Raw genomic sequence first — 27,384 nt, 5'->3', positions numbered from 1 at the left:
CCCCAAGTCCTGGGGGATGGGGAGGAGGAGGGATGCCTTCCTCTGCATAATCCCCAGCAGCCAGGAGCCCCTCCTCCTCTTTCCACTTCTTAACTTCCCACCCCCATCCACAGGAACTCTGTAAAGGGCCAGGGTCATGTCTTGGCTGTCCCCTGAGACCAACAGGACTGCTCGATTCTGCTCCCCACAGGTCCAGGCCCCACCCCCTCCCCCCAAGTAGAGTCTCCCTTCAAACTGCGCTCGCCCTGGCAGGCCAGGCCTCCCCAAGGTGGAAGGGCGAGATAAGAGCCACCAGGGCTGAGAAAGGGGCACCAGGACCTTGGAGTTTTTCCTCGCTCCCCTAGCCACAGTTTTGTCTAGGCCGAAGTGTGGAGGCTAGGTCAATCAAGTCCTCCCTATGCCGAGGAGAAAGAAGGGTCCATCTGGGTAGCCAGGGGGCCGAGAGGGCAGAAGGACGGAGTGGCCCAGTGCCGGGGGGGGGGGGGGGGGGGGGAGGGGCTAGTGGGCACACCACACCCAGCACCCACCCAGCCCGCACCCAGCCTGCAGACGGAATTGGCTGAGTCCTGTCAATGCCTTCAGGAGGGGGTAGGTTCATGAGTTTTGGCCCTGGCCACAGGGTGATGCGGGTGGGACCCCCCCTCCACCCCTCGCCCCAACTATGGGTGCCTGGGGGAAAGGGAGAGAGCAATGCCAGGTCCGCACCCCAGGGGAGCGGCAGAGCTGTGGAGAAGCCGGGCCCAGGGAGATCAGGAATCAAAGGCCAGCTTCTCTGGGCTGAGAGGGAGGGGAAATTGGCTCAAAATTGATGAGACATGGGGTCCCATTGTGATAATAGTAACAATAATAGCTAATACTAACAATAGCAGCTGCAGTGCCAGGTGCCTTCAAAGGGGCTTCTAAGAGGCAGGGCCTATTATCACCCCCATTTGCAGGGTGGGAAGCAGAGGCTTTCGGAGGTTGTAGGTTATCCAAGGCCACACAGAGAGGAGGCGGCAGGGCCGGGATCTGAACTTAGGTTCTCTGGCTGTCAGCCTCCACCGCCCGTAATAACCACCTAGTTAACACTGCTATGCCACGCTTCACAGCATCCCCACTGCCAACCACGTGAGAAGGCCAGGCAGCCTTTACTACTTTGCAAATTAAGAACAGGCTCAGAGGGGCTAGGGCCTGGGTTGAGGCCACCCTGTCCCCGAGGCTGGCCTCACCGAATCTCCAGATCCTGAACGCTTTCCTCTTCTGCTGCAGGCACCCGTGTGAACCAAGGTTTTGCCCCATCAGGAAGGTCGTGTGTCGTCGGGCCAGAGACAACGTGAGTTTTCACTGGGTCGGCCCTAAAGAAGATTCCCGGGACTCCTCCAGAGACACCCTCCCCCCCCCCCCCCCCCGCAGGCACCAGCGCGTGCTTCGCTCAGCGGCAAACACTCCTACCCGCGGCTTCGTGTGGGGGTCGGACGGGGGCGGAGGAAGTGGAGCAAGACTCGGCCTAGGAGCGCGCGTCCGCCCCGGGAGGATGCAGAGGAGGGCAGAGATCAGAGGCTTGCTGGAGGCGGGAGCTGCAGTAGGACGAGGAGTAATCGAGATGCTCCAAATGCGTTTTAGGGAAAGTGAGCGGCTAAAGGTTCGAGGGACAGGTCCACTTGGCCTTAGAATGAGAGCACTGGCAGGAGCGGGATGGGGGGGTGGTCGTCACTGGAGTGCCTATTCCTTGGGGGGGAGGGGTGACGTGATGGCAGTTCAGACCTAGATCATGCGCTTTGTCCCGGGAGGAGAGGACGACGCCTGGAAGAGATCGGCTCCCGTAGAAAACAGGGCTCTCCCCAGGCGGGGACGCCCGCCCCCAAACCAGGGATCCGGGCGCAGAGCGAGGGGCGCGAGCCCCCCCCCCGCCCCCCGGCGCCCCGGGGCGCGCAGCCTACTCCCGCGCGGCCCGGAGCCCCGCCCCCAGGCCGCCAGGCCCCGCCCCAGGTCGCCGGGGCCGCCCGGTCCCGCCCCAGACCGCCAGGCCACGCCCCCTCCGCCCGCGCGCAGGTAGGGAAGAGGCGGAGCGCCGGGGCCCCGCCCCCAGGAGCCACCGCCCAGCCGCTGGCCGGCGCCGCTCGGAGCTGCGTCCCGGGGACGTGGGGCCGCAGGGAGGTGAGCGCGGGGTGAAGGGCGGAGCTCGGCACGCGGCGGCCGGGCCGCAGGCGTCAGAGGGGTCCGCGGGGTCCGGCACGAGCCCGGCCTGGGGCTGCTGTGCGGGGCCCGCGAGGGCGCCCGACCTGCGGAGCGCTCGGGCCCCACGTGGGCCGCGCCCGAGGCTAGAGGCCGGGGCTGGGCTCGGACGGGGCTGCTGGACCCGGGCTGCCGGTCCCTGGGGTTCGGCTGGGGCGAGACGCCTAAGAGGTCCCTTGGCCACGGGTCACCAGATGTAGGGGGCACGACGATTGAGCAGAAGTGTAAAGCCCCCGGGAGGAAGAGAGGGGACTGTCTGGGTACGGGACCGCGCAGTCTCGCCTTCGTTTCAGAAGCTCCTGGAACTCATACCCTTCCCTCTCCTTTCTCTTCCTGGACGAGCAGCGGGCCGCCGCCTGGCCGCTTTCAGCCTCGCCAGGGTGGAAACAGGTGCGGGAGAGTGGACTCACGGCAAGTTTAGGTCGGAGCTCAGAAATTGGACCCAGCAGTCCCCTCTGTTGCTCCAAGGGCCTTGGGTTAGGTGCGCGTTAGAAAGGATTATGTCTGCTAGACATACTCTCCCATCCCAGGGCAGAGGGGAAGCTGAGGTCTCAGCCCCTGCCTAACTGGGTGAAAGGCTAAAGGGGGCCGGGGGGGGGGGTGGGTGGTGGGGAGAGACTTGCCAGATGACCCCACACGTGAACTGGCTTCTGGTTCCCAAATAATTCAGGACCCCGCGTTCGTGACATTTGCTGGTAAAAGGATGAGCCCAGCCTCTGTGTTCCTGCCACTTCGTAGGGAGGGCAGAGGGGCAAGCAGGGGACTGATTTTGGTGCCAGGAGATACTTGATCATGTCTGGAGACATTTTGGTTGTCACAACTCAGGAGAAGGAGGGGAGTGTTACCACTGGCATCTGGTGGGCACAGGCCAGGGATGCTGCTAAAAACGTCTTACGGTGCACAGGGCAGCTTCCCACCACAGAGAATTAACCAGCTCAAAATGTCACTGCTGCGCTGAGGTTGAAAGACCCTGGAGCCGCACCTGGCCCGTCAAGTTACTTCTGGACTGCCCCTGCTTGCCTCAGTTTCCCCAGGGGTTAGGAGAAGAACAGAGTAAACTTCAGTTGTGAGGGCAGTTATTCCCCCAGCAATAGGACTTCCTTTGGTGCCATCAGCCTGCCTCTTCCCTGCTCAAAGCGGGGGCCCTACAGGAAGCAGGTCTGGGTGCTGTGGGGGAGGAGCTGAGTCCCAGGGGCTGGGCACAGGGCCCTCTCAAGGCTCAGTCCTGGAGTGCTTCACCCCTAAGGCAGCCTCCCATGCAGGGTGAGCCAGGACAGCCCTCCAGCTCAAATATCCCCCTGGTGGGGGGGGGAGGGAATGGGGACAACTCTGTTCTCATAGATTTTCCCAAAGCTGGATTGCTGAGACAGGCATGGACGCCTAATGCCATGTGACCTGCTGGAATTTTCCCTTCTAACCTGACACCTAACTCTTCTGGATATTTACACCAGGAAAATAACATCCAAGGACTGACAGGCTTCTAGTTCCTTGTGGCTCTCCAATCTGCTTCCCTCCGGCAATAAAAAGGTCCTCTGTGGCTTGTGGGAACCCTGGGTTAGACAAGAGGCCCCAGGGTGGGTCCCCCAGCTGGCAGAGCGAGGCAGCCCCTGCTTCTGATGTTAGCCAAGGGGCAGGCCAGGGGAACCCCAGTAGGGACGAGTCCTTTGAATGGGGCTCAGAAATGTTGGCTCAGTTCTCAGGGGCTGGGGCGGGGTGGGGGGGGGGCTGCCCTAGAAGGATGGGATGGAATGAAGACACTGTCCCTGCCCAGGAGCCCGGGCCACTCCACTGCCCTCCCTTCCCATTTCCTGACAGTGTCCATTGTCCACGTTCTGTTCACTTCTGGACCCTGGCCTCCTGGACCCACCCCCCCCAGAACTCTGGCAGGGCAAGAGGGCAGGTGGCAGTTTCTGGGGGGGGGGGGGGTTCTTGGTGGGTTTTGTTTTTTGTTGTTGTCGGCTGTTTTGCTTTTAAACTTCAAAGGGCTGGAATGGCACTGCCGTCTTTTTGTTGATCGGAAACCCCGGAACAGGGGCCTCTGTCTTTAGTGTCTCTCGTGGCACAAAGCAGCATTCCAGACTTGTGCAGAGCTGCTCAGAAATTAGGCAGTAGAGCCTGATATTGAACCTGGGCCGCGGTGCCCAGGCCCAGCCCCCAAACCCTGTGCCACCTGCTGGTAAACGGCCAGCTGACTCCTATCTGGTTCGCTCATTTGTGAGCTGTAGGTCTCCGTGGTATCCCACACACGCACAGACCCACACTGCCCAGGAGGGCGCTTCTGTTCTTCTCAGAGGAGGAATTAACCGCGGCACAAATACCGTGTAGAGGCCACCGGGGTCTGAGCCTGGCTCTTCGTCGGTGGTGGTGTTTTTACCGGTGGCTGGAGCCCTTCAGAGGGTTCCCGTCAACCTACAACAGACTGTGCCCGATGAGACGGCAGATAAGAGCAGGAAGACGCCGAGGGGGTGTGTCTGTGCACGCCCGTACCTGCTCCTGCCCAGGTGACTTCAGCCAGCCACCTGCCACTTCTTTTTGGTTCAGGACGAGTGGTAGCAGCATCGGGGGGGCCCCAGCCTCCCGCCTGCCTCGCGGTGCGGCATCTGGGGAGATGTGCTCTCTGGGCTGCCTCCCCCCGCCCCCCCCCCCCCATCTCTGCACATCCCCTCCGGCCTGTACCACCCACTTTGGAGCAGTGTTACCCTGGCCACCCTCGGGGATTTCCGGAGTGAGCTCACCCGTTTGCTCCCGGGTTCCCATCCAGCTGAGCCAGGCTGGGGGGAGGACTGGCGGGGACGTCAGTGGCCACTGGGAGTGCAGGCCAAACTCACCCGTGGTGGCTGGGCTGGGAAGGCCAGGCTGGGCTGGGGGAAGCCAGCTCCGAGGATACAGGTCAGGGCACGTGGCCCCACCTGTCCCCGTCACTGGGGGGAAAACAAGGGCTTTTCCCACCCAGCCCATAAAGTTACTGTTGCTTCCCTAATGGGAGTTGGACGTGTGTAAATAAGAATTCATCACCTCGTCTTCAGGGAAGTAGGAGCACTGCGTCCACATTCCGTCACTGTGTGCGCTTACCCGGGGACCCAGACACAAGTCATGTGTCTGCCGTTCAGATGCTGCCAGAAGGCATGTTGTGGGGGCGGGGTGCTAGGAAAATGGTCGGAGCTGAGTGGGCAATGCCAATCAGGGATGCCGGCCAGGAGGGTGGGAGGGCGGTAGGAGGGGGATTCCCAGCGTGGGGAGCCAAGAAGCAAGGCCCAGAAGCTGGCGGGCACAGTGGCCTAGGAGATAGTGGTCGGTAGGATGAGGGTCACTTAGAGCCCGTGCCTCGGTTTCTTCAGCTATACAGTGGGGTAACAGTAGAGCCTCGGGACGAGTTGCCGGGAGGATTCCAGTGGTGTCGCGCGTGAAGTCTTGGGGGCCGGGAGCCTGAGGTAGGAGCTGCCACAATAGTGACATCACGCCTGCTGTTAGGAGCGTGTCTGTGGCCCTTGGCACAGGCCCGTGGGGACGACAGGGGCCTTGCCTCGTGGGCTCTGGGGAGGACTCGATAAGAACATGCTGGGGAACAGTGCTAGAATTACTCTGTAGGGGGGCTGATCCGGGGTGGGGAACCTCAGCTCCGAGAGGCGGAGGGAAGAGGGAACGGGAGGGTGGGTTTCCAAGTGGGAGTGGAGTCTCAGACCAGGAACTGTTGGCTTCTCCCAGCCGGGGCTTTTCCCTGCCCCCCCCCCCCCCAGCTTTTGTGATGGGGGGGCGAGGGGGTCATGGCGGCGGTGACCCTCAGCTCTGCTCCCTCCGGCCGGGCTCTTGGGGCCAGGAACGGGGTAAGCCGTTCAGAGCCTTGGTTGCCTCCTCTACCTCCCACGTGCGGCCCCACAGCCTGTGCCAAGAGCATCCTCGGGGGGTCCCGCCCCTGCCGGACGGCAGGAAGCGTCTTTGTCCTCTCCGGATGGCCCTCTCCAGGGTGGCCCCCAGAAGGCCTGAGACAGGAGGTGGGGGACCCGCTGTGGGACGGGGCCACAGCAGGACTTGGCACTAAAATCTGGCCTGAGCCCTTGATCTCACTGGTGATGATGAGATAAGGGCAGTGTGAGAGAATGTTTGAGAAAACCCTGTGATAAGCGGAGAAGCACTACCTAAGTGCCAGGTGATGTCATTTCTGCCTAGGGGCTGCTGGGAGGGACTCCTGAGTCTCAGAGGCCCACACCTACACTCGCCCCCAGCCCATGGACCACTCGGTCACCACCCCAGGCCCATTTTGTGGCCGCTTTGCCTCACCAGTGCCAGGGTGGCAAGGGGCATCACTACCCCCCAACTCTGGGGCCTTGGACAGGTGACTTGACTTCTCTGAGCCTCAGTTTCCCCACCTGTCAAATAGAGATCTGTTACCACTGGGGCTCTTGGCTCAGATGTAGGGACCCAAGTGAGCCGTGGTCAACCAGGAATAAAAGAAGCTACCAATCACTGGCCAGTGATAGCGGCCTGGGTCCCATGCATTCATAATCTCATGTCCTCTCTGTTGGATGGGGGAGGCATCCCCCCATTTCACAGCAGAGGAAACCGAGGCTCAGTTTCCTCTGGCAAATTGCTCAGAGTCTCCCAGCAAGTAGGTGGCCAGGCCAGGGTTTGAGTCCTGTCTCTGTCCTCCCCGCAGCCCTCCTCATTCCTCAACAGGAGAATCCATGCTGCCCCAAAGTGACGCAGGGACTTCGGTGAGTAGGGTTTACAAATGCCCACATTCCCCTGTCTGAATGGCCCGGATGAGCCCGGGTCCAAGGGCCCTGAAGGTCTAGCAGCCATTGGGGCTGGGACCAGCCCCTTGGAGGGAAGCAGCAAGCTCCAGGGCAGGGTTCTGGGAAATCAGGTTTATTAGCTCCTTAATGACTGTTTACAAGCTGAAAACTGTTTGCCTGGCATGCTCCCTCCCAGCCGTGGGGCCGGCCTGGGGCTCCAGAAGTGAGGGGGACCCAGGACAGCCCAGGGCCTGACTTCCGGCTGAGTGGTCGTGGGCAAGGTGCTTACCTCTCCATAAACTATGGTAAGCCTTTGTCCCTCTGCTGAATGTCCACCCAAGTGAGCCCTGGCTAATGGTGACAAAGCCACCTAGATTTCAGACTCCCCGGAGGCTATGCATAAACAGACTAGGGTCAGAGATGTGAAGCGGCTTGCCTGCAGTACACAGCATTTAGGGCTGGGCCCCTGTCTCCCCCAGTTGGACAGTGTTTGTTTTTTCTTTTGAGAGAGAGCATACGAGAGAGAAAGGGGGGAAGGGGCAGAGGGAGGGACAGAATCCCAAGTAGGCTCTGAGCTGGGGCTTGAACCTATGAATCGTGACATCACGACCTACGCCAAGAGTCACTTAACCGACGGAGCCTCCCAGGTGCCCCAGTTGGACCGTCTTTTCACCGTCTGGAGCCAGGCCACAAGGAGGTGGGTGGAAAGTAGGTGGACCCCACCCTTGCAAACTCAAGACAGAGCCCTGCTCTGTGTACTGAGTGTGGGCCTGTCTGGAAACAGTCTGGTCACCCCTCGGTGTCAGGGAGCTTCCAGCAGGGGTGAAGTAGGCCCGCCCCGCTCCCCAGCCGATGTTGGACCCCATCCTTCCCCCAACCACTGAGCATGGGCTGGGCCTCAGCCAGTGAAAACCCAACTGTCAGGGGCACCCAGCTGGGTTGGTTCAAGGGTTGGCTCTTGATCTCGAGGTTGTGAGTTCCAGCCCCACGTTGGATGCAGAGATTATGAAATTATAATAATTATAAACTTGAAAACACAACAAAAACCAATTCCCAGCACGGCAGGATCCTAAGAGAGACAGATCTTCTTGCCTGTTTGGAGCAAAGCCCAGTCTGCACCAAGCTCGGGTCAACATGGCATCCAGCGTTGTGTCCTCCCTTTCTAGGAGCCTCTTCTGCCCCGGTATCTGGCCCAGAAAGAGTCAGGGCCTCTGGACCCCCGATGCCACTTCCTTTTTTTTTTTTTTTTTTTAAGTTTATTTATTTTGGGGGCACCTGAGTGGCTCAGTCTGTTAAGCGTCCAGCTTTGGCTCAGGTTCTCACAGTTTGTGGGTTCGATCCCCACGTCGGGCTCTGTGCTGACAACTCAGAGCCTGGAGCCTGTTTTGAATTCTGTGCCTCCCTCTCTCTCAAAAATGAACATTACAAAACAATTTTTTTAGATAGGTAAAGTTTATGTTTGAGAGAGAGAGAGCAAGCAGGACAGGGGCAGAGAGAGGGGGACAGAGGACCTGACGTGGGCTCCACGTGTGCCGACCTCAGCTTCAATACAGTGAGCCCGACGTGGGGCTCAAACTGCACGACCTGAGCTCAACCGACACTCAGCCAACTGAGCCACCCGGCTGCCTAGCCCCCCTGCCTCCTCCCTTCTTCACTGTGATGCTCAGGGAGTAACAGAACTGGGACAGAATGTGTCACCTTCCCAGAGGAGGCTGGGCCGTTGGGCAGAGCACCCCAGGACGGGCCCCTGTGCTCCCTTTCTTCTATTGTCCCCAAGCTGCACTTGGCCCCTAGGCTCTGGGAGCTGCTGCTTTCCTGGGGTGTGGAAAGGCACGTGCATCCCTGCTCAGCCGCTGTCCCCTCGTGTGCTTCTACGAGCAGCTTCTGGAGTCCAGAAAGTCCCAGAGGGCACCTTGGAGGGCAGGGCCCAGCACTGTGTCCAGCTGGGGACACGTGGCGGCATTGAGTGCCGCCTGCCTGCCCCTGCATGTTGCCAGCGGCTGCTGCATCCAGCTCAGCCAGTTTCCTGGGCCCAGGGCCCCCACAGAGGACGGGGCCTTCACATCTCCGCCCGCCCCACTGGCAGCGGTCCTGAGAAAGCTGATGCATACTACACAGGGGCGTCGGGGTCTGCGGCGCTCTAAGAACTTGGCCTCCCCACCCCGGACTCCCACAGGCTCACAGCCTCAGCCTGGAGCCCGGGGCCCGCTTCCTGGGTCTGTGGTCGGCCCTGCTACCTAAGCCACTCCAACTGGGTCAAGGGGAATCCAGAACCTGGGGTCTGGTGGGGGACAGTGGGGACAAGCCAGCAGGTCCTCGAGCCCCTGACTGTGCCCCCGCCTCTCCATTCTTTACCTTCTGAACTGAGTGTGAGCAAAGCCCTTAAAGGTGTGGGGGTGAAGACATGGGGGCTCTCTGGGCCGGGGTCCTCTGTGGGTGCGGCCTCTCCCCGTGCAGGGCAGGGTGAGGCTGGGCTGAGCACAGGTGCCAGTGTAGTGGGGAAGTGGGTGCTGGCCGGAAGGGATGGAGAGGCCCGCGGAGACTTCCTGCTGGCTTCTCTAACTCTGACCGGGGAGTGACTTGGAGTTCAAAGCCTCCAAGGGGGACGTGGTGGTCCCTTCCCCTTCCGTCTCTCCGCGTCCCTTGCCTTCCTAAGTCCTGATCCCCGGCCCCCAGAGTCGCCTCTGCACTTTCCTGGCCTTTGCTCCCGGCCCCACTCAGCAGGGCAGGGAGGTGCGCGGGTGAGTCACTGGCCATCAGGAAGCCCGTAGGGAGACGGGTTAGACAAACGACCGCCTTTACATAAGCGCCTGGGCCCTGAGCTGGAGCAACTTCCCGAGGTCAGCAGAAGCCAGGGTTTGCCTGGGGGTTGCACAGTGGGTGAGGGCCAGCTTCCTCTTCGCAGCTTTCTAAAAACGACCTGGTTCCCAGAAGGGCTGTGGCGGAGGGACAGGCCGGTTTCAGTTTCTATGGCAGGGAAACGGGAGAGAGGCCACTTCCTTGCCCCTGGCCGTCATCCTGTCATCCTGTCATCCTGTCATCCTGTGATTCATCAGGGGACAGACAGGTTCCCCGCAGCCCCGAGCCGCCTCCCTTCCCTCTGGACCTCCCGTGGCCCACTCACCCACCACGGCCAAGTGGCGGTTTCTTTATTTCCTTGGTTCAGGGGACCTGCGCCGCCCCCCTCCCCCCCCCCCCCAGGAGGTCCCCTGAACTTCCTGATCCGATCTGGTGGCTGGTAGTGGTTTCCCTCTGTCCTCTACCAGAGGGCATGCTTGCCCCTTGCCCGAGTCCCTCCCTCCCTCCCCTTGGTCCCCAGTTCTGGCCACACGCAGGCTAAGCGCTGATGTCAGCTGCCGCGGCTCACTCCCTACCCTGGGTCGTGAAGTCCTCAGAGGCTGGGGATTCCGGAGACCCCGTCCACCATGGGCAAGACCAGGGGAGCATTCAGAAACCTGCTAGGGTGCATCGGTGACAGGCAGGTGGGGAGGGGATTGGGGGCCCCGCCAGCGCCCCGTCTGGACGTGCGCTGCCAGATCTTGGGCAGGGGACCTCTCTGGCCGAGGCCGGGCTGTGACTGGCGGGATAGGGCTTAGCTGGTAGTGCCCAGCCCCACCCTTTGAGGAAACCAGGTTTTCTGTGGGCATCACTGAGTGGTTTCTGAGTCTGCATTTCTGTCATGTGCGCCTGGCTGCCGGCAGCTGGGTCACACCACTGGTTGTGGGCGTGGTGCAGGGGTGACAGAGTGTCAGCCCCTGGGTCCCTCTGGGTCATTTGAGCTGTGCACTTCACTTTTTCTTTGGATCTGCCCCACCCCACCCCACGACGGACGGACTCCACCCTCAGTCCCCTCTCCCTACCCAGGCCCCTTCGAAGTCTTCCAACTACTCTGGGCAGGGGCTGAAGGTCCTTCTGGGGGAGGCCCCCAGCGAGGCCAGGATCCAGCTTGGGCAGGTGGCATTGGCCTTGCTGCGTGGGACAGGCTCTCAGACTCTCCACGCTGCCCCCACCCCGACCCAGAGGCTGGCCGCTGCACCAACCCAGGGGGTCTTGGAGCAGCGGATGTGACTGTGGGCCAGGAGGAAGCCCGGTCCCAGGATGTCACAATTTCCTCTGCAGTGAGCAAGCATTTCTGGGGCGTGGGAGACATGTGTGGGGCGGGGTGCTCCCAAAACTCCAGCACTTTCTGTCTGGGTTCCTCCATGACCCCGCCACACTACCGGCCCTACCCTCTGCCCCCTGCCGCTCTCGGGAAGGAACTGGGATTCTGGTGCTTCTGCACAAGTTTGGGGTCAGTCTCAGGAGCAGGCTCACCCCTCCATGGTGGAGAGGGGCTGTGGGAAAGTGGTGTTTTGTACTAAATGTGTGGGCCTCGTGGGCATCAATACTGGGCCATCACCTCGTCCAACTCCCTTGCTTAGCAGTGAAGGAGAGGGGGGAGGGTAAAGTTTCTTTACAGGCCAGGATGTGGCCTGGGCCACGAAGATGGTGAAAATGGCCTTGGGTACCATGCTGCGCCCCAGGAAGGCACGCACGCAGCCCTGCCTCTGTTCTCCAGGGCCAGGCCGCTTCTCCCTGTGACCCCCAGAAGTGCCCTGGGGCCAGTCCAGTCTCCCCAGTCCTACCGCCTAAGGTTGTGTCTGCCCTTACTTCTGTCAAGACAGTGGCACAGATGGTCTGCAACACAGCGGGTCCCAGGCTGGGGAGTCTGGGCTGTGCTGGGGAGGGGGGGACGGGGGGCCCAGTGGGGGCTCATCCTGGGACAGCATCTGGTCACAGAGCCACAGCAGGGCAGTGGGCACTTTGTGGAGCTTTCCAGAGTGGGCTGGGTGCAGGATGGGGGGAGGTAGTTTTGGTCCATGGTCCATGTGCGCCCCCCCTTCCACCTGCCTCCCATCCCATCAGCCCTTAGCAGGGGCCTGATTATTCCATACCTGCCTCTGCCCAGACCTGCCTCTGCCCAGGGCCCAGGCCTACGCACGGGCAGATCTCTGCAGAATGCCAGGAGAGGCAAGTGAGAAAGTGGTTGGTTCTGTCTGGTGACAGGGCAGACTTCCTGGAGGAGGTGACATTTCACCTGGCGTCGCCCAGGCAGACAAGGTGGAGCCTTGTGCGGCCAGGGCAGGTGCAGGGCCTCAGACAAGAAAGTGGGGGTTTGCGAATCTGCAGGGACACTGGTGTATCAGGTGGGGGTCGGGGCAGGTTCTGAAGGGCCCTGGGTATCTACTCCAGGCAAGTGTGACCAGCCCTGAGTTCCAGAAGGATCCTACATGCTTGATGAGCTCACCCAAGCTTGGACTCGGCAGCCCTATTCTCCCAGCCTTCTTCCACCGCCTGCCTCCCTCCCTCCTTGGTGCCAGTTTCCCAGGACAGTGCCTGCCTGGTGCCCTCTCACTGCACCCTGGTCCCAAAGGAAACTAAATTGGAGAACTTTCCGTGCAGGGGCCCCAGGTGAGGCTGTTGTCTGGGAGCTGTCCCCAGAGCAGACGCGAAGTGGGATCTGAGGAGCCAGCTGGCCCAACGCTAAGGCCCATCTGCCCGTGATCTCTGGGCGGCCTCATCGTCCACGGCCAGTCTGCCCTGAGGTGTGGGGTCGGGCCTCCCAGCACTTTGCGGAAGAAAGAAGGATGCTTGAGTCTGTTGGTCAAACCCAAAGCAGAAACATCCTGGGCCCCCAGCTCTTCCTCAGGACCCCCTCTGGCACCCCCCCCCAAAGTTCCTCCTATGGTTGGAAGCCTTTGTTGCCCCGTGGAGTCAGAGGGAGGGTGCAGACCGGCCCCCAGCCTCTGGTGGGCCCCACGGCAGCCCCTTGGGCCCCTCTTGGTAACCCCGGACCTCTGAGGAACAGAGTCTAAGTGCTATTGAGTATAATTTCCCTCTGGGCTAGACTCCACTGTCACCCTGATAGGGGGCCATCCAGCCCCCAGTGTGCTCTAGCTTTGGGCTGGGTGGGGGGTGGCTCCTGTTTCTTAAAGAGACCCAGCTGTTCCCTTCCTGGCTGTGTGAGCTTGGGCAAGTTACTTGACCCCTCTGAGCCTCCTCCCTTCCCAGTCACAAAAGGGGAGCGATGGCAGATGTCTGTTTTGAAAGGTGTCTTGAGGAGAAAATGGGATAATGCGTGTGAAGGACCAAGCCAGGCCTGGTTGCACGGGAATACTTGACCTGTCCTGCCTCTGGTAGCTGTCAGGGTTCTGCTCCCCGAGGGTCTGCTGCAGAGTGTGCCCTGTGCGGGAGCTCCTAGAGCGAAATATCACAGAGTTCTTTACCTTCAGATGCTTGATCTTATGTTGTGTGGACGTGACCTGGATAAATCATTTAAAGAAGAACACAACTTGTGGGGCCTCTGGGTGGCTCAGTCGGTTAAGCGTCTGACTCTTGATTTCAGCTCAGGTCGTGATCTCACGGTTCATGGGATCAAGTCCCACGTTGGGCTCTCTGCTGAGTGTGGCACCTGCTTGGTCTGTCTCCCTCTTTTTCTTTCTCTCTCTCTCTCTCTCAATAAACATTTTAAAAAATGTTCTAAAAAAAAAAAAGAACGAATACGACTTCTGAATCATTTGAACACTGTCTGAAATACCTGCCTTACTCTAATCGAGAGGAAATGTTGAAGGGAGCCTGGGTGGTTCAGTCAGTTGAGCGTCTGACTTCGGCTCGGGTTGTGATCTTGCAGTTTGTGAGTTCGAGCCCCGCGTCGGGCTCCATGCTGACAGCTCAGGGCTTGGAGCCAGCTTCTGATTCTGCGTCTCCCTCTCTCTCTCTGTCCCTCCCCCGCTCATGCTCTGTCTCTCTCAAAAATAAACATTAAAAAAAATTTTTTTTTAATTTTTTTTTTAATGTTTATTCGCTCTTGAGAGAGAGAGACAGAGCATGAGCGGGGGAGGGGCATAGAGAAAGGGGGGACACAGAATCCGAAGCAGGCTCCAGGCTCTGAGCTGTCAGCACGGAGCCCGACGCGGGGCTTGAACCCACAAACCGTGAGATCACGACCTGCGCCGAAGTCGGACGCTCAACTGACTGAGCCGCCCAGGTGCTCCCCCCAAAAACAATTTTTTTTTAAAGAAAAGGAAATGATCAGAAGACAGCCAGCACTTTGTGTTTAAGTTAAACATGTGTATTGAAGTGATGTTGAAACAGGAAAAATAAAGTAGAGGCCACCCTGATTTGGGGTTCCTAGCCCAGAGCGGGGGCGGGGGGCTCGCAGGTGGCTTTTTAGGCAAACCCTCTGAGACTGGACCCCCCTGGCTGCCCGGCCGTCTGAGCACCCAGCTCACCGCCAAGAGGGGTTCTTACTCCAGGTGGCGAGAACATATCCTTTAACCCCTCACCCACGAGGCCGGTGGGATTACCCCATTTTACAGAGGCAGAGACTGAGGTCAGGAAGATTAAAAGGTCCTTGGTCCCAACGCGCCTGCTTGAGTCTGCCCTTCCTTCCTTAGAGACTGCGCGCGCCTAAGGAGCTGCCCTGCTCGGCCTGGAACCGGCTGCCTTTGCGTCCGTCCACCTGCCCACACAGCTGAAACTTGACCCCAGAGCATCTGCAGAGAGTGAGGGAAGGACTAGAACATACTAGATCATGCTCTGAAGACCCCTGCGACAAGACCCAGGAAGCCGTGAGCTCAGCCCAGATCCGAAGGTAGGAACTCGGTTAGCAGGGGGTGGGGGGAGGGGCACCAACTGCTTTGCTCATTTGTTTGCTTTTCGACACGTCCGAACTGATGCTGTCTGCGGCCGGACTCCTCTGGAGGTGGGGGCGCAGCAGTGAACAAGGCAGAGAGAGAGGGAGGCAACCCGGGTAGAGTGACGGAGAGACTTGAAGGGAGGGGAGGGCCAGGGGGCTGCTGCTTCAGGCAGTCAAGGGGGGCTCCTCGGAGGAGGCAGCGCTCCAGCTGGAACCAGAGTGAGAGGGAGGAGCTACCTGTCCCACCGTGTGATGATCTGACGTGGGGATGGAGGGACCAGCGCAGGCAGAGGCCTGACGTTTGGGGAGCACCTGCCTGAGACTTTTTTTAACAGCTTCATTGAGCTATAATTCACATTTAATTCAGCACAGAGCCGTGAGAGCCATGAGATCACGACCTCAGCGGAAATCAAGTCGACCACTTAACCAACTGCGCCACCCAGGCGTCCCTTGTGTCTGGCTTCTTTCGGTTAGCATAAACATCCTTAAAGTTCATCCCTGCTGGACCATGTCAGCGCTGCCCTGCTGTTTGTGACTAATCATTCCGTTGTGTGTATGTGGGACCTTCTGTTGGTCCGTTTGTCTGTTGATGGGCATTGGGGTCGTTTGCACCCTTGGGCCCTGCTGAACATGCTGCCGTGAACATTCCCGCCCACGTTTCTGTGTGCGCATACAGCCTGGGCGTGTGTCGTGCATTCTGTCACCTGATGCCCAGGGCGCCTCTCTTGGTTGGGGGGAGGTCTTTCCCCCATTATAAGGTGAGGGCTTGGGTGACCTGTGGTCAAGTGCAGGCCTCTGTGCAGGTCAAGCCCAGAACCACCCACCTGCAGCGTGCTTTTGACCGTGACCCCTCGCGGCGCCCCTAGCCGAGCTTAGCAGGTGCGAGACAGTCGGGGACCTAGAGTGGCCGGGTCGGGGGCAAGGAGGAGACAAAGCCACTCAGGGCTCAAAGGCCCCAGTGAGAAGCTTGGATTCCGTTTTAAGGGAGAATGGGAAATCATGGGACACTGTTGAGCAGAGAGTGATGTGGTGTGATTGGTGCTTTTAAAAGGTGACTTTTGTTGTTATGTAGAGGACGGTCATGAGGGTGGGGGCTCGAGGGGCGGCGGGTGGACCGTTCGCGAGGCTGCCTGTGGTCCTTCGGGTGAGAGAAGACGGTAGCTTTGGTGAGGCCAGGTAGAGATGGAGGGGACGGACAGACTCGGGACAAACGCGGCTGCTGTCACCCTCTGTCACACGTCGGCCCCACATGCCCTTACCCGGAGGGCTCCCGTGTGACTCCCCGCGTCCGTGCACAGCCCGGGGTCAGCCCCGCTGTATCAGCAGGTGGATGTGGCGCCCCTGGCCTTGCAGGAGGGGAGGAGAAACCAAACCCGCTCCAGCAGCTTCGGGAAGCGGGGAGAGAAAGTAGCCGCAGATTTTAGCCGGAAGAAGGGCAGAGTGAGGGATGAAAGGAATAGAACAGGCAGAGGGCCTTGATTCTGGTGGAGTCAAAGGGGAAGTGGGGGCTGGTGACCAGAGCGAGAGTAGAAAAGCCCCAGATCGGGGCGGAGTCAGTAAAATTGCCACCTCCTTCTGGCAAGGCCGTTTCCCAAGATCCGTTGAGATTCAAGATGAACTTACTCCTCAACCCAGCAACTCCACTTCTAGAAGTTTGTCTTGGGTTAGTGCTGGGACAAGGACCCGGTCTGGGTCTAGGCAGGGGTGTCGGTGAGCACCAGGCACAAGTCCAAAATGCCGAAAACACCCTCAGCTGCCATCAGTCTGGAATTGGTTTAACCTTGGTATGTGCCACTCAATGAAATCTTGGTAGTCACTCAATGAAATCTAGGGGTGCTGGTGTGGCTCAGTGGGTTAAGTGTGACCGGCTCTCGATTTCGGCTCGGTCGTGATCTCACGGCTCGTGAGTTCAAGCCCCATGTCGGGCTCTGCGCTGATCCTGCTCGGGGATTCTCTATCTCCCTGTCTCTGTGCCCCGCCCCACCCCCCACTGTCTTTCAAATAGATAAACATTTTTTAAGAAAAGAAAAATAGGGGACACCTGGGTGGCTCAGCCGGTTAGGCGTCCAACTTCAGCTCAGGTCATGATCTCGCGGTTTGTTGTGAGTTCGAGCCCCGCCCCGCGTCAGGCTCTGTGGGGACAGCTCAGAGCCTGAGCCTGGAGCCCGCTTCAGATTCTGTGTCTCCCTCTCTCTCTGCCCCTCCCCCACTCACACTGTCTCTGTCTGTCTCTCAAGAATAAATAAACATCAAAAAAAAAGAAAAACAAGGTAGCCCTGTGTGCATTGATGGGACAAGATGCACACACTCTGGAAGAAAAGTTGTGGCAGGAGCGTGTGTGGAACCCAAGTACGTGTGTCCTTTCCGGCTGCAAAGAGGCTGTTTGGTGGCAGATGGGGTGACAGGCAGGCCATGAGCTCACTTTCTGCTTTATAGGTCTTCTGGGTCTGAGCACATGTCACTTTTATGGTTGGGATATAGCGTTTTTCCTCCATGAAAAGAGAGAAGTACCAGACAGGTGGCAATTTCAGTTACCTTTGAAAAAGGAACCAGGCAGCCCAGGGGACAGGAACCAGCATGGTGGCTTTCTCTCTATCTGCAATCAGGCTGAGCAGCCACTTCCTTGCTAGAAACCCAGAAAGCACCTGCTCCCCGCACAGCTGTGGACCTCTTCTTTGTGGCCAGCGCACCGGGTGGCCCCGGAGCCTTCTCCTGGTCCTCCCCCAGGCCCTGCCCCTCGATCGAAGGAGGGCTCTGGATCCCAAGAAGCTGCCCTCTGGCCCCTGGCCTACTTTGACCAGGCTGACAAGGCGGCCAAGGTCACCTGGCAGCTCAGTCCTTTGCCCTCAGGCTCCTTTCTGGGTGTGGTCCTGCAGTGGGAGGAGGTGGAAAGGTGGGGATTTCTCAGGCCCCTGCCGGCCTGGAATGCAAACGAAGGACGAAGGACAGAAATAGACCTCCTTGCGATAATACCCCACCCAGGTCAGATTCGGTCTCTTGTTGCGAGGTTTAGACCCCAGAGTTAGTTAGGCCTGACCTGGGCCACCTGCCCTGGCACCAAGGTCCCCCGGTCCCCTCCTGTCTTGCCACCTCTCGACACACTCGTGCCCCCCTCCCTGTTTCCATTCCAGCCGCGCTGCCCCCCTGCCCGCCATGGCCTCCGCTGACAAGAATGGCGAGAGCGTCTCCTCCGTGTCCAGCAGCCGCCTGCAGAGCCGGAAGCCGCCCAATCTGTCCATCACCATCCCTCCACCCGAGACCGTGGCCCCTGGCGAGCAGGCCAGCATGCTGCCCCAGGTAAAGGGACAGGTGAGGGGGCAGCCTGGAGGCTCGCCGCCCTGCCCCAGACAACAGCCGTGCCCACACAGCACTGTTCGGGCGGAGGAGGCCCCTTCTGCCTGAGCCCCAGCTGCCTGTGTAGCCCCTGACTTAGGCCTGTGCCCCCTCCTGCCTTTCCAGATGTCACAGTGAGCGGGCCCCGAACGCAGGTGCCGGTCTCCCGGTGATCGCTGTGGGTCTGCCGGTGGGATGTGCGGTCCTGAGAAAGCCTCCCGGTTCCACCCAGGACTGGTTGTTTCCCTTTCTGTCTAGGCCCTGCCACACCACCCCGCCCAGGGGCGAGGGCTGTCACACTTGGGGGAAGGGGCCCCCGCGCTGGGCATCAGCAGCCTGACCCCGCGGCGCCTGGCTCCCGTGGAGAATGGAAATGAGCAATGTTTCCAACAGCCTGGATCAGCGCTCCATAAAGGGCTCATTGAGAGCAGGCTTGAAACAGTGTCCTGGGGCATAAAGGGGTGCTGTGTTGGTGCCACCCACTCACCCCGGGGGGCTCTTCCTCCTACAGGGAACCAGGAGCTAGGAAATCACGCTGGGGGTCACTGAAGAGTTAAAAGATGGTGACTTTACATTTGGAAGGAAAGCAGCTCAGGGCGTGTAAATTGGGGGTGAGGCTTGTTCTCCGTGCTCTCACGTAGGGAGCCAAAAAAGAGCCAGCCCGGGCTCTGGGCTCCACCAAGTCCCAGCCTGTCTTCCCACAGAGGCCCAGGAACCCAGCCTACGTGAAGAGTGTCAGCCTCCAGGAGCCACGGGGACGATGGCAGGAGGGCAGCTCAGAGAAGCGCCCAGGCTTCCGCCGCCAGGCCTCCCTGTCCCAGAGCATTCGAAAGTGAGCACCCTTCCCGCCCCCCCGTCCCCGGAAGCCCTACGGACCTTCTCTGGGCCTGGCCCCTGGGTCCCCTTCCTAGAAGGAGTGGGAAGGCCTTAATGAGCGGCCCTCCCTGCAGGGCTGGAACGTGAGAATCCATTAACACCGTGTTCCGGGGGGGAAACTGAGGCCCAAGGGCGATGTGTGCCTTATAGAAAGTCACAGGGTGGAGCCTGCGGGGTGGGTCAAGGAGCGGGGCTGGGGGGGGAGGCACCGGCCCACAGAGTGACTCCCGGAGGCCTGCCCACCCCTTTTAGCTGGTCATTGGGTACCAACCCAGGGGCAAAAGCGGGGAGCCGATCTGTCCCCCTCCACTGCACACACACGTGCCTGGTCGCCTGTCGTCCCCTGCCCACACACGCTGTCACCTCCCACGTCCCCTCCCCTGGACACAAGTGCACGGCACCCTGCCCCCCTGCGTCCCCCCTGGACGTGCCCTGGCCCGCTTTGGTCTTCGTCCCCGCGGCGTGCCCACCCCCGCGGCGCTCTCGGTTCCCGCAGGGGCACAGCCCAGTGGTTCGGGGTCAGCGGCGACTGGGAGGTGAAGCGGCAGCATTGGCAACGCAGGAGCCTGCACCACTGCAGCGTGCGCTACGGCCGCCTCAAGGCCTCGTGCCAGCGGGACCTGGAGCTCCCCAGCCAGGAGGTGCCGTCCTTCCAGGGCACCGAGTCTCCAAAACCCTGCAAGATGCCCAAGGTGGGTTTGGGGGGGAGGGAGGGGCAGCAGTGGCAGGGGACGGAGCCCAGGGGCCCGACCTGCTCCCTCCCTCCCTCCCTCCCTCTCTTCCAGATTGTGGATCCACTGGCCCGAGGACGGGCGTTCCGCCACCCGGACGAGGTGGACAGGCCCCATGCCCCACACCCGCCCCTGACCCCCGGCGTCCTGTCCCTCACATCCTTCACCAGCGTCCGCTCTGGCTACTCCCACCTGCCCCGCCGCAAGAGGATGTCTGTGGCCCACATGAGCTTTCAGGCTGCCGCCGCCCTCCTCAAGGTGAAGATGCCTCTGCCCGGCCCCCGCCGCCCCTCCCTCCCTCTCTGTCCCCCCAGAGCGTCCCCCAAGAGCTCGCCTGGGCGCATCCCTCTGTGCCAAGGGCAGCGGATGCATGAGGTTACCCGGCAGAGAGGCCCGGGGCCTGGCCCATGGCCTTCCAGCCCCAGCGCTCCAGGGTTTGGGAAGCCGGGTTCTGCACCGACATGGGCTGGACAAGTCGGAAGTGAAATGTGCAGTCAGTTCACCCGAGTTTACTCGGCCCCTATGATGTGCTGGGCACGGGGGCTGCAGAGTGACAGGAGCCAGTGTCCCTGCCCTGGGAGAGCCCCCAGTGCCGAGGGGGCAGTTGTCACTAGTCAGTGTGATAAGTGCCGGAGTCGGTGCAGGAGAGGGGCTCGTGTCAGGGAAGCCACTTGAGCTGAGCCCAGAAAAATAAGGAAAAGTTCCCCAGGAGAGGAATAGCTTTCTCAGCAGAGGGAAGGGCCCACGCAGAGGCCCGGAGGTAGGAGGGGGCATGGCACGTGGGGGTCAGAGAGGGGGGCAGGGGCACGGTGTGCCGTGCCGCGGAGCTGGGGCTCCGAGTTTTGGGAGTAAGGGCGCGGAACGAGTGGTGGCGAGCTAGCTGCCCAAGTCAGAGGGCAGGACGTCAGCAGGGAGAGGAAAACGGCCAACTGCGGAGAGAGCGCTACGTTTAGGGCTATGGAAGATGGTGCCCTGTCTCTGGCCACGCCCTGCCCAGGGAGGATGGGCTTGACAGTCCCTTTGGAGCGGGGGGCCTGATGCCCGTGCCTCTGCCCTGTCACAGGGGCGCTCCGTGCTGGATGCCACGGGACAGCGGTGCCGGGTGATCAAACGCAGCTTTGCCTACCCCAGCTTCCTGGAGGAGGACGTGGTCGACGGGGCAGACACGTTTGACTCCTCATTTTTTAGTAAGGCAAGCATGGGGTGTGGGCCTCGGGAAGAGGGTACGGGGTGGCCTGGGAGTTAGGACTGGTGACCTGGCCTTGATCACGCGCTGCCAGGAGCCCCTGACAGATCCAAGGGCCCCCTGGTTGGAGGGATATGCTGCCTCGCGGAGCTCCTGGGCCCCTGTCTCTCCGTCAGGGACCTGGCGGGGCAGGTGCCAACGGGGAAATCATGAGGGCTCCCAGGCACATGCCCTGCACCTCCCTCCCCAAGAGCCTGTCCCGCTCTGTTCTGTCCTTGAATTGAGCTGTCGGGAGCAGTATTTGGGACAGTGGCTCCTCACGCTGTCTTTCTTTGTGTCCCCCGCTCCACCCCACCCCAGGAAGAAATGAGCTCCATGCCCGACGATGTGTTTGAGTCTCCCCCGCTCTCTGCCAGCTACTTCCGGGGGATCCCACGCTCGGCCTCCCCGGTCTCCCCCGATGGCGTGCAGGTCCCTCTGTGAGTTCTGGGCAGCCTTCCTCCAAGCGGAGGGAAGTGGTGCGGTGGGGAAGGGCTCCCCCAGCCCGCAGCAGGTCCCTCCCGGGCCCCCTTCTGGGATGTGCGGGGAAGGGGCAGCCGGCTGAGAGCCCTCCCCCACCAGGAAGGACTCCGGCCGAGCCCCGGCGGCGCCCGGGGCCAGGCGCAGCAGGCGCCTCGCCTCCACGGTGAAGCACTTTGCCTTTGACCGCAAGAGGCGGCACTACGGCCTGGGCGTGGTGGGCAACTGGCTGAACCGTAGCTACCGCCGCAGCATCAGCAGCACCGTGCAGCGCCAGCTGGAGAGCTTCGACAGCCACCGGTGAGCCGCGAGGCGGCCGCCTCCGGGCGTTGTGGGCGGCGTCCCCGCCCTCAGGTGCAGGCAGAGGGCAGGAGGGCCGAGGGCCACCCCGGGAGGCCTGGGAGCTTCCGGCTTCCCCAGGACCCTCGCCTGCAGCAGCCCCCTTACTCACCGAGCCGGCATTTGGCGAGCACCCCCTGCGGGTGAGGGAAGCAGGGACGAGTCCCCGGGGTTGCCCTGCGAGCATGTGCATGTGCGTCTCCTGGGAGGGGTCCCCCGGCGCTTTGCTGCCTCTTCACCCTCCCTGCTTCCTTGGCCTGTGCCCTCAGCCTGGCTCCCGAAAGCAGTGAGTCGACAAGCGTGCATTGAGTGCTATCCCCCACTGGCCCCAGAACAGCTCTGACAGGAGAGACCGGGAGGGCACGGTGGGCCAGAGGGACGGTCAGAACCTTGGACTATGAGTGAGGGGAGCGTGGGGCAGGATGTGCACAGAGACCTTGGGGGAAATTAGAGGATTGGAGGAGGGCAGTCCTCCCAGTGTGCGATGGGCAGTGACCTGATGGACATTAAACCCCGATTATAAATAAGTAATAACGAGGATAGCAAGCGTCCCAAGGAGGACGGAGAATGAGAGTGAACTGGTGAGGAGGGGTGCAGCCAGCATGAGCAGGAGTTAGCCGGGTAAAGAGAGATGTGAAGAGCATTTCTGACAAAAGAGGCACCGTGTGCAAAGGCCCTGGGGCCGCGAGGATTGTGGTTTGTTCCAGGAACTGTAAGAGAAGGATGTGGGTGGGCACAGTAAGGCCTTGCAGCCAGCAGGAGGGGGCGATGTTGGACTTAATTCCAAGGTGGCAGGAAGCCATCTAAGGGTTTTAAGCAGGGAGAGACATGTTGGAGTGCATTTTTTTTTTAACGCGTATTTATTTTTGAGAGAGAGAGAGAGAGAGAGAGAGAGAGAGAGAGAGTGTGAGCACAAGTGGGGGAGGGGCAGAGGGATACAGAGGACCCGTGCTGATAGCAGAGAGCCCGATGCGGGGCTCGAACTCACGAACCATGAGATCTGACCCGAGCTGAAGTCGGCCGCTTAACCGACTGACCCACCCAGGCGCCCCCTGTAGGGGCTGTGATGTCACTGTGCCGAAGGATGAGTTGGAGGGGAATAGAAGGGGAGCTGATGGGGGATGGGCTCGACAGACTGAGGGATGGGATGTGGGTTCGGCTCCGCTGACCCCAGGCTTGTGTCCCCAGGCCCTACTTCACCTACTGGCTGACCTTCGTCCACATCATCATCACGCTGCTGGTGATCTGCACGTATGGCATTGCACCCGTGGGCTTTGCCCAGCACGTCACCACCCAGCTGGTGAGCCAGGCTAAGTTAGGGGTGCTCCGCTCCGGGGGTCCTACCCGCCCGAGAGGCATCAAGCGTCATCGGCACCGAATCCCTCCCGTGGCCACAACCTGGCCCGTGCAGGAGGGTGCTCTGGGCTCACCACAGCTTTACCCCTCAGCCCTACCCTGGCATGGGGAGCCCCCTGACCGCCCTCCCTCTGCCTCTGCCCCAGGTGCTCAGGAACAAAGGTGTGTATGAGAGCGTGAAGTACATCCAGCAGGAGAACTTCTGGATCGGCCCCAGCTCGGTGAGGGGCCCGGCGGGTGGGACAGCGCCACAGCGGGAAGGCCCTGGGCCCCGTCACCTCCAGCTGGGCAGGGGGTCGGCTTGCCCAGGGGACCCCCCCCCTCGTCCGGGGGCCCTCAGGGGAGACTCAACAGAGTGGCCAGGTCGGGGCCCACGCTTATTCTCTGCCCTCCCCCAGATCGATTTGATCCACCTGGGAGCCAAGTTCTCGCCCTGCATCCGGAAGGACCAGCAGATCGACCAGCTGGTGCTTCGGGAGCGAGACCTTGAGCGGGACTCAGGCTGCTGTGTCCAGAACGACCACTCGGGCTGCATCCAGACCCAGCGGAAAGACTGCTCGGTAGGGCCAGCCCTCCGCTTGCCCTAGCCTTGGGGAGGGCCCCTGGAGGACCATCCCCTCCCTCCTTCCCGGCCCCACACACCCCTGTACACGGGCCAGCACGGGGAGGGTGCCGACCTCCCCAGAGGCGCGGAAGCCACGTCTTGGGAACGTCAGCCGGGGGTAGAGGTCTGGGAGATGGGTCTGAGCCCTGGGGACGAGGGGAAGAGCCCCTGTCCTGGAGGGTCCCTTGCTCACTCTCACGGGGACATTCGCCTAGTCGTAACCAACCCTCCTCCACCCTCCAGGAGACTTTGGCCACTTTTGTCAAGTGGCAGGATGACACGGGCCCCCCCATGGACAAGTCTGATCTGGGCCAGAGGCGGACATCGGGGGCAGTGTGCCATCAGGACCCCAGGTACGGTCCCAGGGTGGCCCACCGCTGGGCCACCCGTGAGAAGACGGCCTTGCGCATCCTGCCCGTGGCTCCTGCAGGGATGTTGGAGGGGAGTGTGGCAGGCTGGGGGGCGGGGCACAGCCCCTCATTTTGCCCCCTCTCACCCCTGCCTCCAGAACCTGTGAGGAGCCAGCCTCTAGCGGCGCCCACATCTGGCCCGACGACATCACCAAGTGGCCAGTGAGTGTCCGGGGTGGAGCATGGTCTAGGAAGGGCAGGGAGGGGGTGCCTGCCGCTGCCTGGGCCCCACCCGGTGTCCGTCCCGGCAGATCTGCACGGAGCAGGCCAAGAGTAACCGCACGGGCTTCCTGCACATGGACTGCCAGATCAAGGGCCGCCCGTGCTGCATCGGCACCAAGGGCAGGTGAGCCAGCCCGGGCACTCTGCCCCGGGCACCCTGCCCAGAGCTTCCTCTTACCCTCTGGCACCACCCACCACCCCGGGCCAGTGTCCTCCCTGCCTGGTGACTCTGGGGTCACCCGTGGCGTGAGCAGAATGAAAGGGAGCTTGCCCCCCCCCCCTGCAGAGCGGCACCCCCTTCCTGCCAGCGATGCCTGCTGTGGCCAGGCCTTGAGCAGCAGGTGAATGGGCAGGAGTCCTCAGGGCCCTGACGCATCCCCTGGCCTCCTTGTCCCCCCAGCTGTGAGATCACCACCCGGGAATACTGTGAATTCATGCACGGCTATTTCCACGAAGAGGCAACACTCTGCTCCCAGGTGAGGCAGGGCCTGGTGGGGCCCTGAGCGTAAGGAGGTGAGCACCGCAGCCTGCTGGCGCTGGCCTCGTGCCTTCCCTCCCGCAGCAGGTACCCGGCTCTGCCCCCCCCCCCCCCCACGTCAGGGCCAGCTGGGTCGAGGGCACTGACCTCCACACGCTTGCCCCCAGGTGCACTGCTTGGACAAGGTGTGTGGGCTGCTGCCCTTCCTCAACCCCGAGGTCCCAGATCAGTTCTACAGGCTCTGGCTGTCTCTGTTCCTCCACGCTGGGTAAAAGGCCCCTCGCTGCCCGCCCCTCCCCGCCAGGCCCCTGTGATGTCTGCCCGCCCCCGCCCCCCAGAGACCCCTGGAGGAGGGCTCCCGGGCCAGCGCGCAGCCGCCACGAGGCTCCAGACCCCGCTGCCCCTGCGGTGCCTGGCTGGCAGCCGCAGGCAGAGGCGGGACGGCTGATGCCTGGTGCGCCCCCCTCCCCAGTGTGGTGCACTGCTTCGTGTCTGTGGTCTTCCAAATGACCATCCTGCGGGACCTGGAGAAGCTGGCCGGCTGGCACCGCATCGCCATCATCTTCATCCTCAGCGGCATCACCGGCAACCTCGCCAGTGCCCTCTTCCTCCCTTACCGGGCGGAGGTAGGCACTCGGAGGGGCGGGGCAGGGGGCGGGGCCGGCTCTGCTGCTCCCCACCCCCACCCCCCCACTGGCTCTGCCACAGGGACACACGGCGCGCGCCCTCCCACGCCAGGTTCAACAGCAGATGGACAGCTAAGCTGTGGGCTTATTGGCTGATCCCCTAATCCCCGGGTGCAGGGGAACAGCACTGCCCCTGGGTCGTGCTCAGGCATCCCTTCCGGCTTTCCCAGATCTTGTCCCTCCTTTTGTTCGCCTCTGCTTCGTTTCTCTTCGTGACCGCGACCCTGCCTGTTTACCTGCCTGTCACATAACTGTGGGTTGAGCTGTATGGAATCGCCAACGCCCAGCCACTCTAGACTCACGGAAACAGCGAGTTTTTTGATCGGTTCAGTCTAACGCTGTTGGCTCGCTCAGGGTCTGTCTGTCCCGCCGTTCGCTGCCTGGAGCGGGCTCGTCTGTCGCGTTGATTGCACCGACCACCCACTGGGCCCGTAGTAGGTCCTCAGAGTTTGCAGAAAACGTGGGTGCCGCAAGCCCAGCTGTGGCCCAGCCGCTGCGGCTGCTCCCCGACCCCCTCCCTGCCCCCACCCCAGGTTCAGGGTCCCCGCGCCTGGGAGGAGCCCACCCATAGGCTGACCCGGGTCCCCGGGGGCTCCAGGCTTCCCCCTGGGGCGCCTGGAAATGACCCTTCTCCCCTCCCCCACCCGCCCCAGGTGGGCCCGGCCGGGTCGCAGTTCGGCCTCCTCGCCTGCCTCTTCGTGGAGCTCTTCCAGAGCTGGCAGCTGCTGGAGCGGCCCTGGAAGGCCTTCCTCAACCTGTCGGCCATCGTACTCTTCCTGTTCGTCTGCGGCCTCCTGCCCTGGATCGACAACATCGCCCACATCTTCGGCTTCCTCAGCGGCCTGCTGCTGGCCTTCGCCTTCCTGCCCTACATCACCTTCGGCACCAGCGACAAGTACCGCAAGAGGGCCCTCATCCTGGTCTCGCTGCTGGTCTTCGCCGGCCTCTTCGCCTCTCTGGTCATCTGGCTCTACGTCTACCCCGTGCACTGGCCCTGGATCGAGTACCTCACCTGCTTCCCCTTCACCAGCCGCTTCTGCGAGAAGTACGAGCTGGACCAGGTGCTGCACTGACCCCCTGCCCCCCGGGCGGGGCATCGCTGCTGCTCACGGGGCGCTGAGGGCCCGGGGCCCGGGCCGGGCTGCAGAGCGCCCCCTCCCCCGCGCTCCGGAGACCCACTGCCAGGGGCCCGGGCCCTCCCTCCACCAGGCGAGACGGTCACAAAGGCGGGTTCCCCCGGGGCAGCGAGGCGCCCCCTTCCTCGGGCTGGGGGACACTCCGCACACGGGCTTCTCTGCAGCTCAGGGGCTCAGGGCCGTGCCCGCCCGTCGCTCCCCTGCTGGCGGGACCACTGCCTAGGGGTGGGCTTCTTTCTTTCCCAAGGTCCTCAGGCTTCGCCCATCACCCCCCTCAGCCTCTGCTGGTGCCCCCCGGCCACACACACACACACACACACACACACCCCATTGCTGTGAGCGTGCCCTTACTGGGACGTGGCCAGGGTTCCCACACCTGCCTCACCACGCCAGCCCTCCTTCCTGTTTCTCCTCCCCTCTCTGCCCTAAGAGCCCAGGCCCCTCGTTCATCGGTGGCCTGGTGAGCCTGCCCTTAACGCTCCTGGAGCAGACTTGTGGGAAGGGCTTTGCCACAGTCTGGGGCAGAAAAGAGCAAGGAGGCACAGCTGGGCTGGGAAGCTGAGAGCCTTTGCTTGTTCCGAGCAGACAGAGGCTGTCCCCTCTGTGTCCCTCTTGGCCCTCCCTTGGAGTCAGTGTTCTGCCTCATGGGGCTGGCTTTGAGAAGGCCGGCCCTACTCCACTCTGCCTCACTCCTGCCCGAGTTGGGGCGGGGGCTGGGCTACTCACTCCTGCCCGAGTTGGGGTGGGTTCCCCAGGGGTTGCCCAAGGCTCGGTCAGACCCATTTTTTACTGGTTTATATTAAGGTTCTAATTTTTAAAAGTAACGCTAACTTTATATGGATGACGTCTCAAATGTATTAAATGATACTCTTTAGAAGTAACA

General features: G+C 61.6%; 1 protein-coding gene across 7 annotated transcripts; it reads left to right on the top strand.

The window, feature by feature from the left end:
• Window positions 1-1,187: 1,187 nt before the first annotated feature.
• Window positions 1,188-27,382, top strand: RHBDF2 (rhomboid 5 homolog 2). Of its 7 annotated transcripts, none has more exons than XM_023244039.2 (20): window positions 2,059-2,136; window positions 6,869-6,926; window positions 14,384-14,580; window positions 17,757-17,922; window positions 18,663-18,790; window positions 19,331-19,526; window positions 19,620-19,823; window positions 20,629-20,757; window positions 21,112-21,230; window positions 21,373-21,570; window positions 22,798-22,909; window positions 23,112-23,186; window positions 23,364-23,525; window positions 23,813-23,922; window positions 24,078-24,141; window positions 24,231-24,325; window positions 24,602-24,677; window positions 24,847-24,947; window positions 25,152-25,305; window positions 26,019-27,382. In XM_023244039.2, exons 4-20 carry the CDS (start codon window positions 17,779-17,781, stop codon window positions 26,436-26,438), a joined length of 2,487 nt encoding a protein of 828 aa, XP_023099807.2. In that variant the 5' UTR covers window positions 2,059-2,136; window positions 6,869-6,926; window positions 14,384-14,580; window positions 17,757-17,778; the 3' UTR covers window positions 26,439-27,382. The 7 variants fall into 7 exon arrangements, with proteins under 7 accessions (XP_023099811.2, XP_023099806.2, XP_023099807.2 ...); XM_023244040.2 differs by lacking the exon at window positions 2,059-2,136 and adding an exon at window positions 3,950-5,645; XM_023244043.2 differs by lacking the exons at window positions 2,059-2,136; window positions 6,869-6,926 and adding an exon at window positions 1,188-1,312.
• The last annotated feature ends 2 nt before the right edge of the window (window positions 27,383-27,384 follow it).

This window comes from Felis catus, chromosome E1 (assembly GCF_018350175.1).
Source record: "Felis catus isolate Fca126 chromosome E1, F.catus_Fca126_mat1.0, whole genome shotgun sequence".
NCBI classification, from domain to species: domain Eukaryota; kingdom Metazoa; phylum Chordata; class Mammalia; order Carnivora; family Felidae; genus Felis; species Felis catus.
This window is presented reverse-complemented; position numbering and strand designations above follow the sequence as displayed.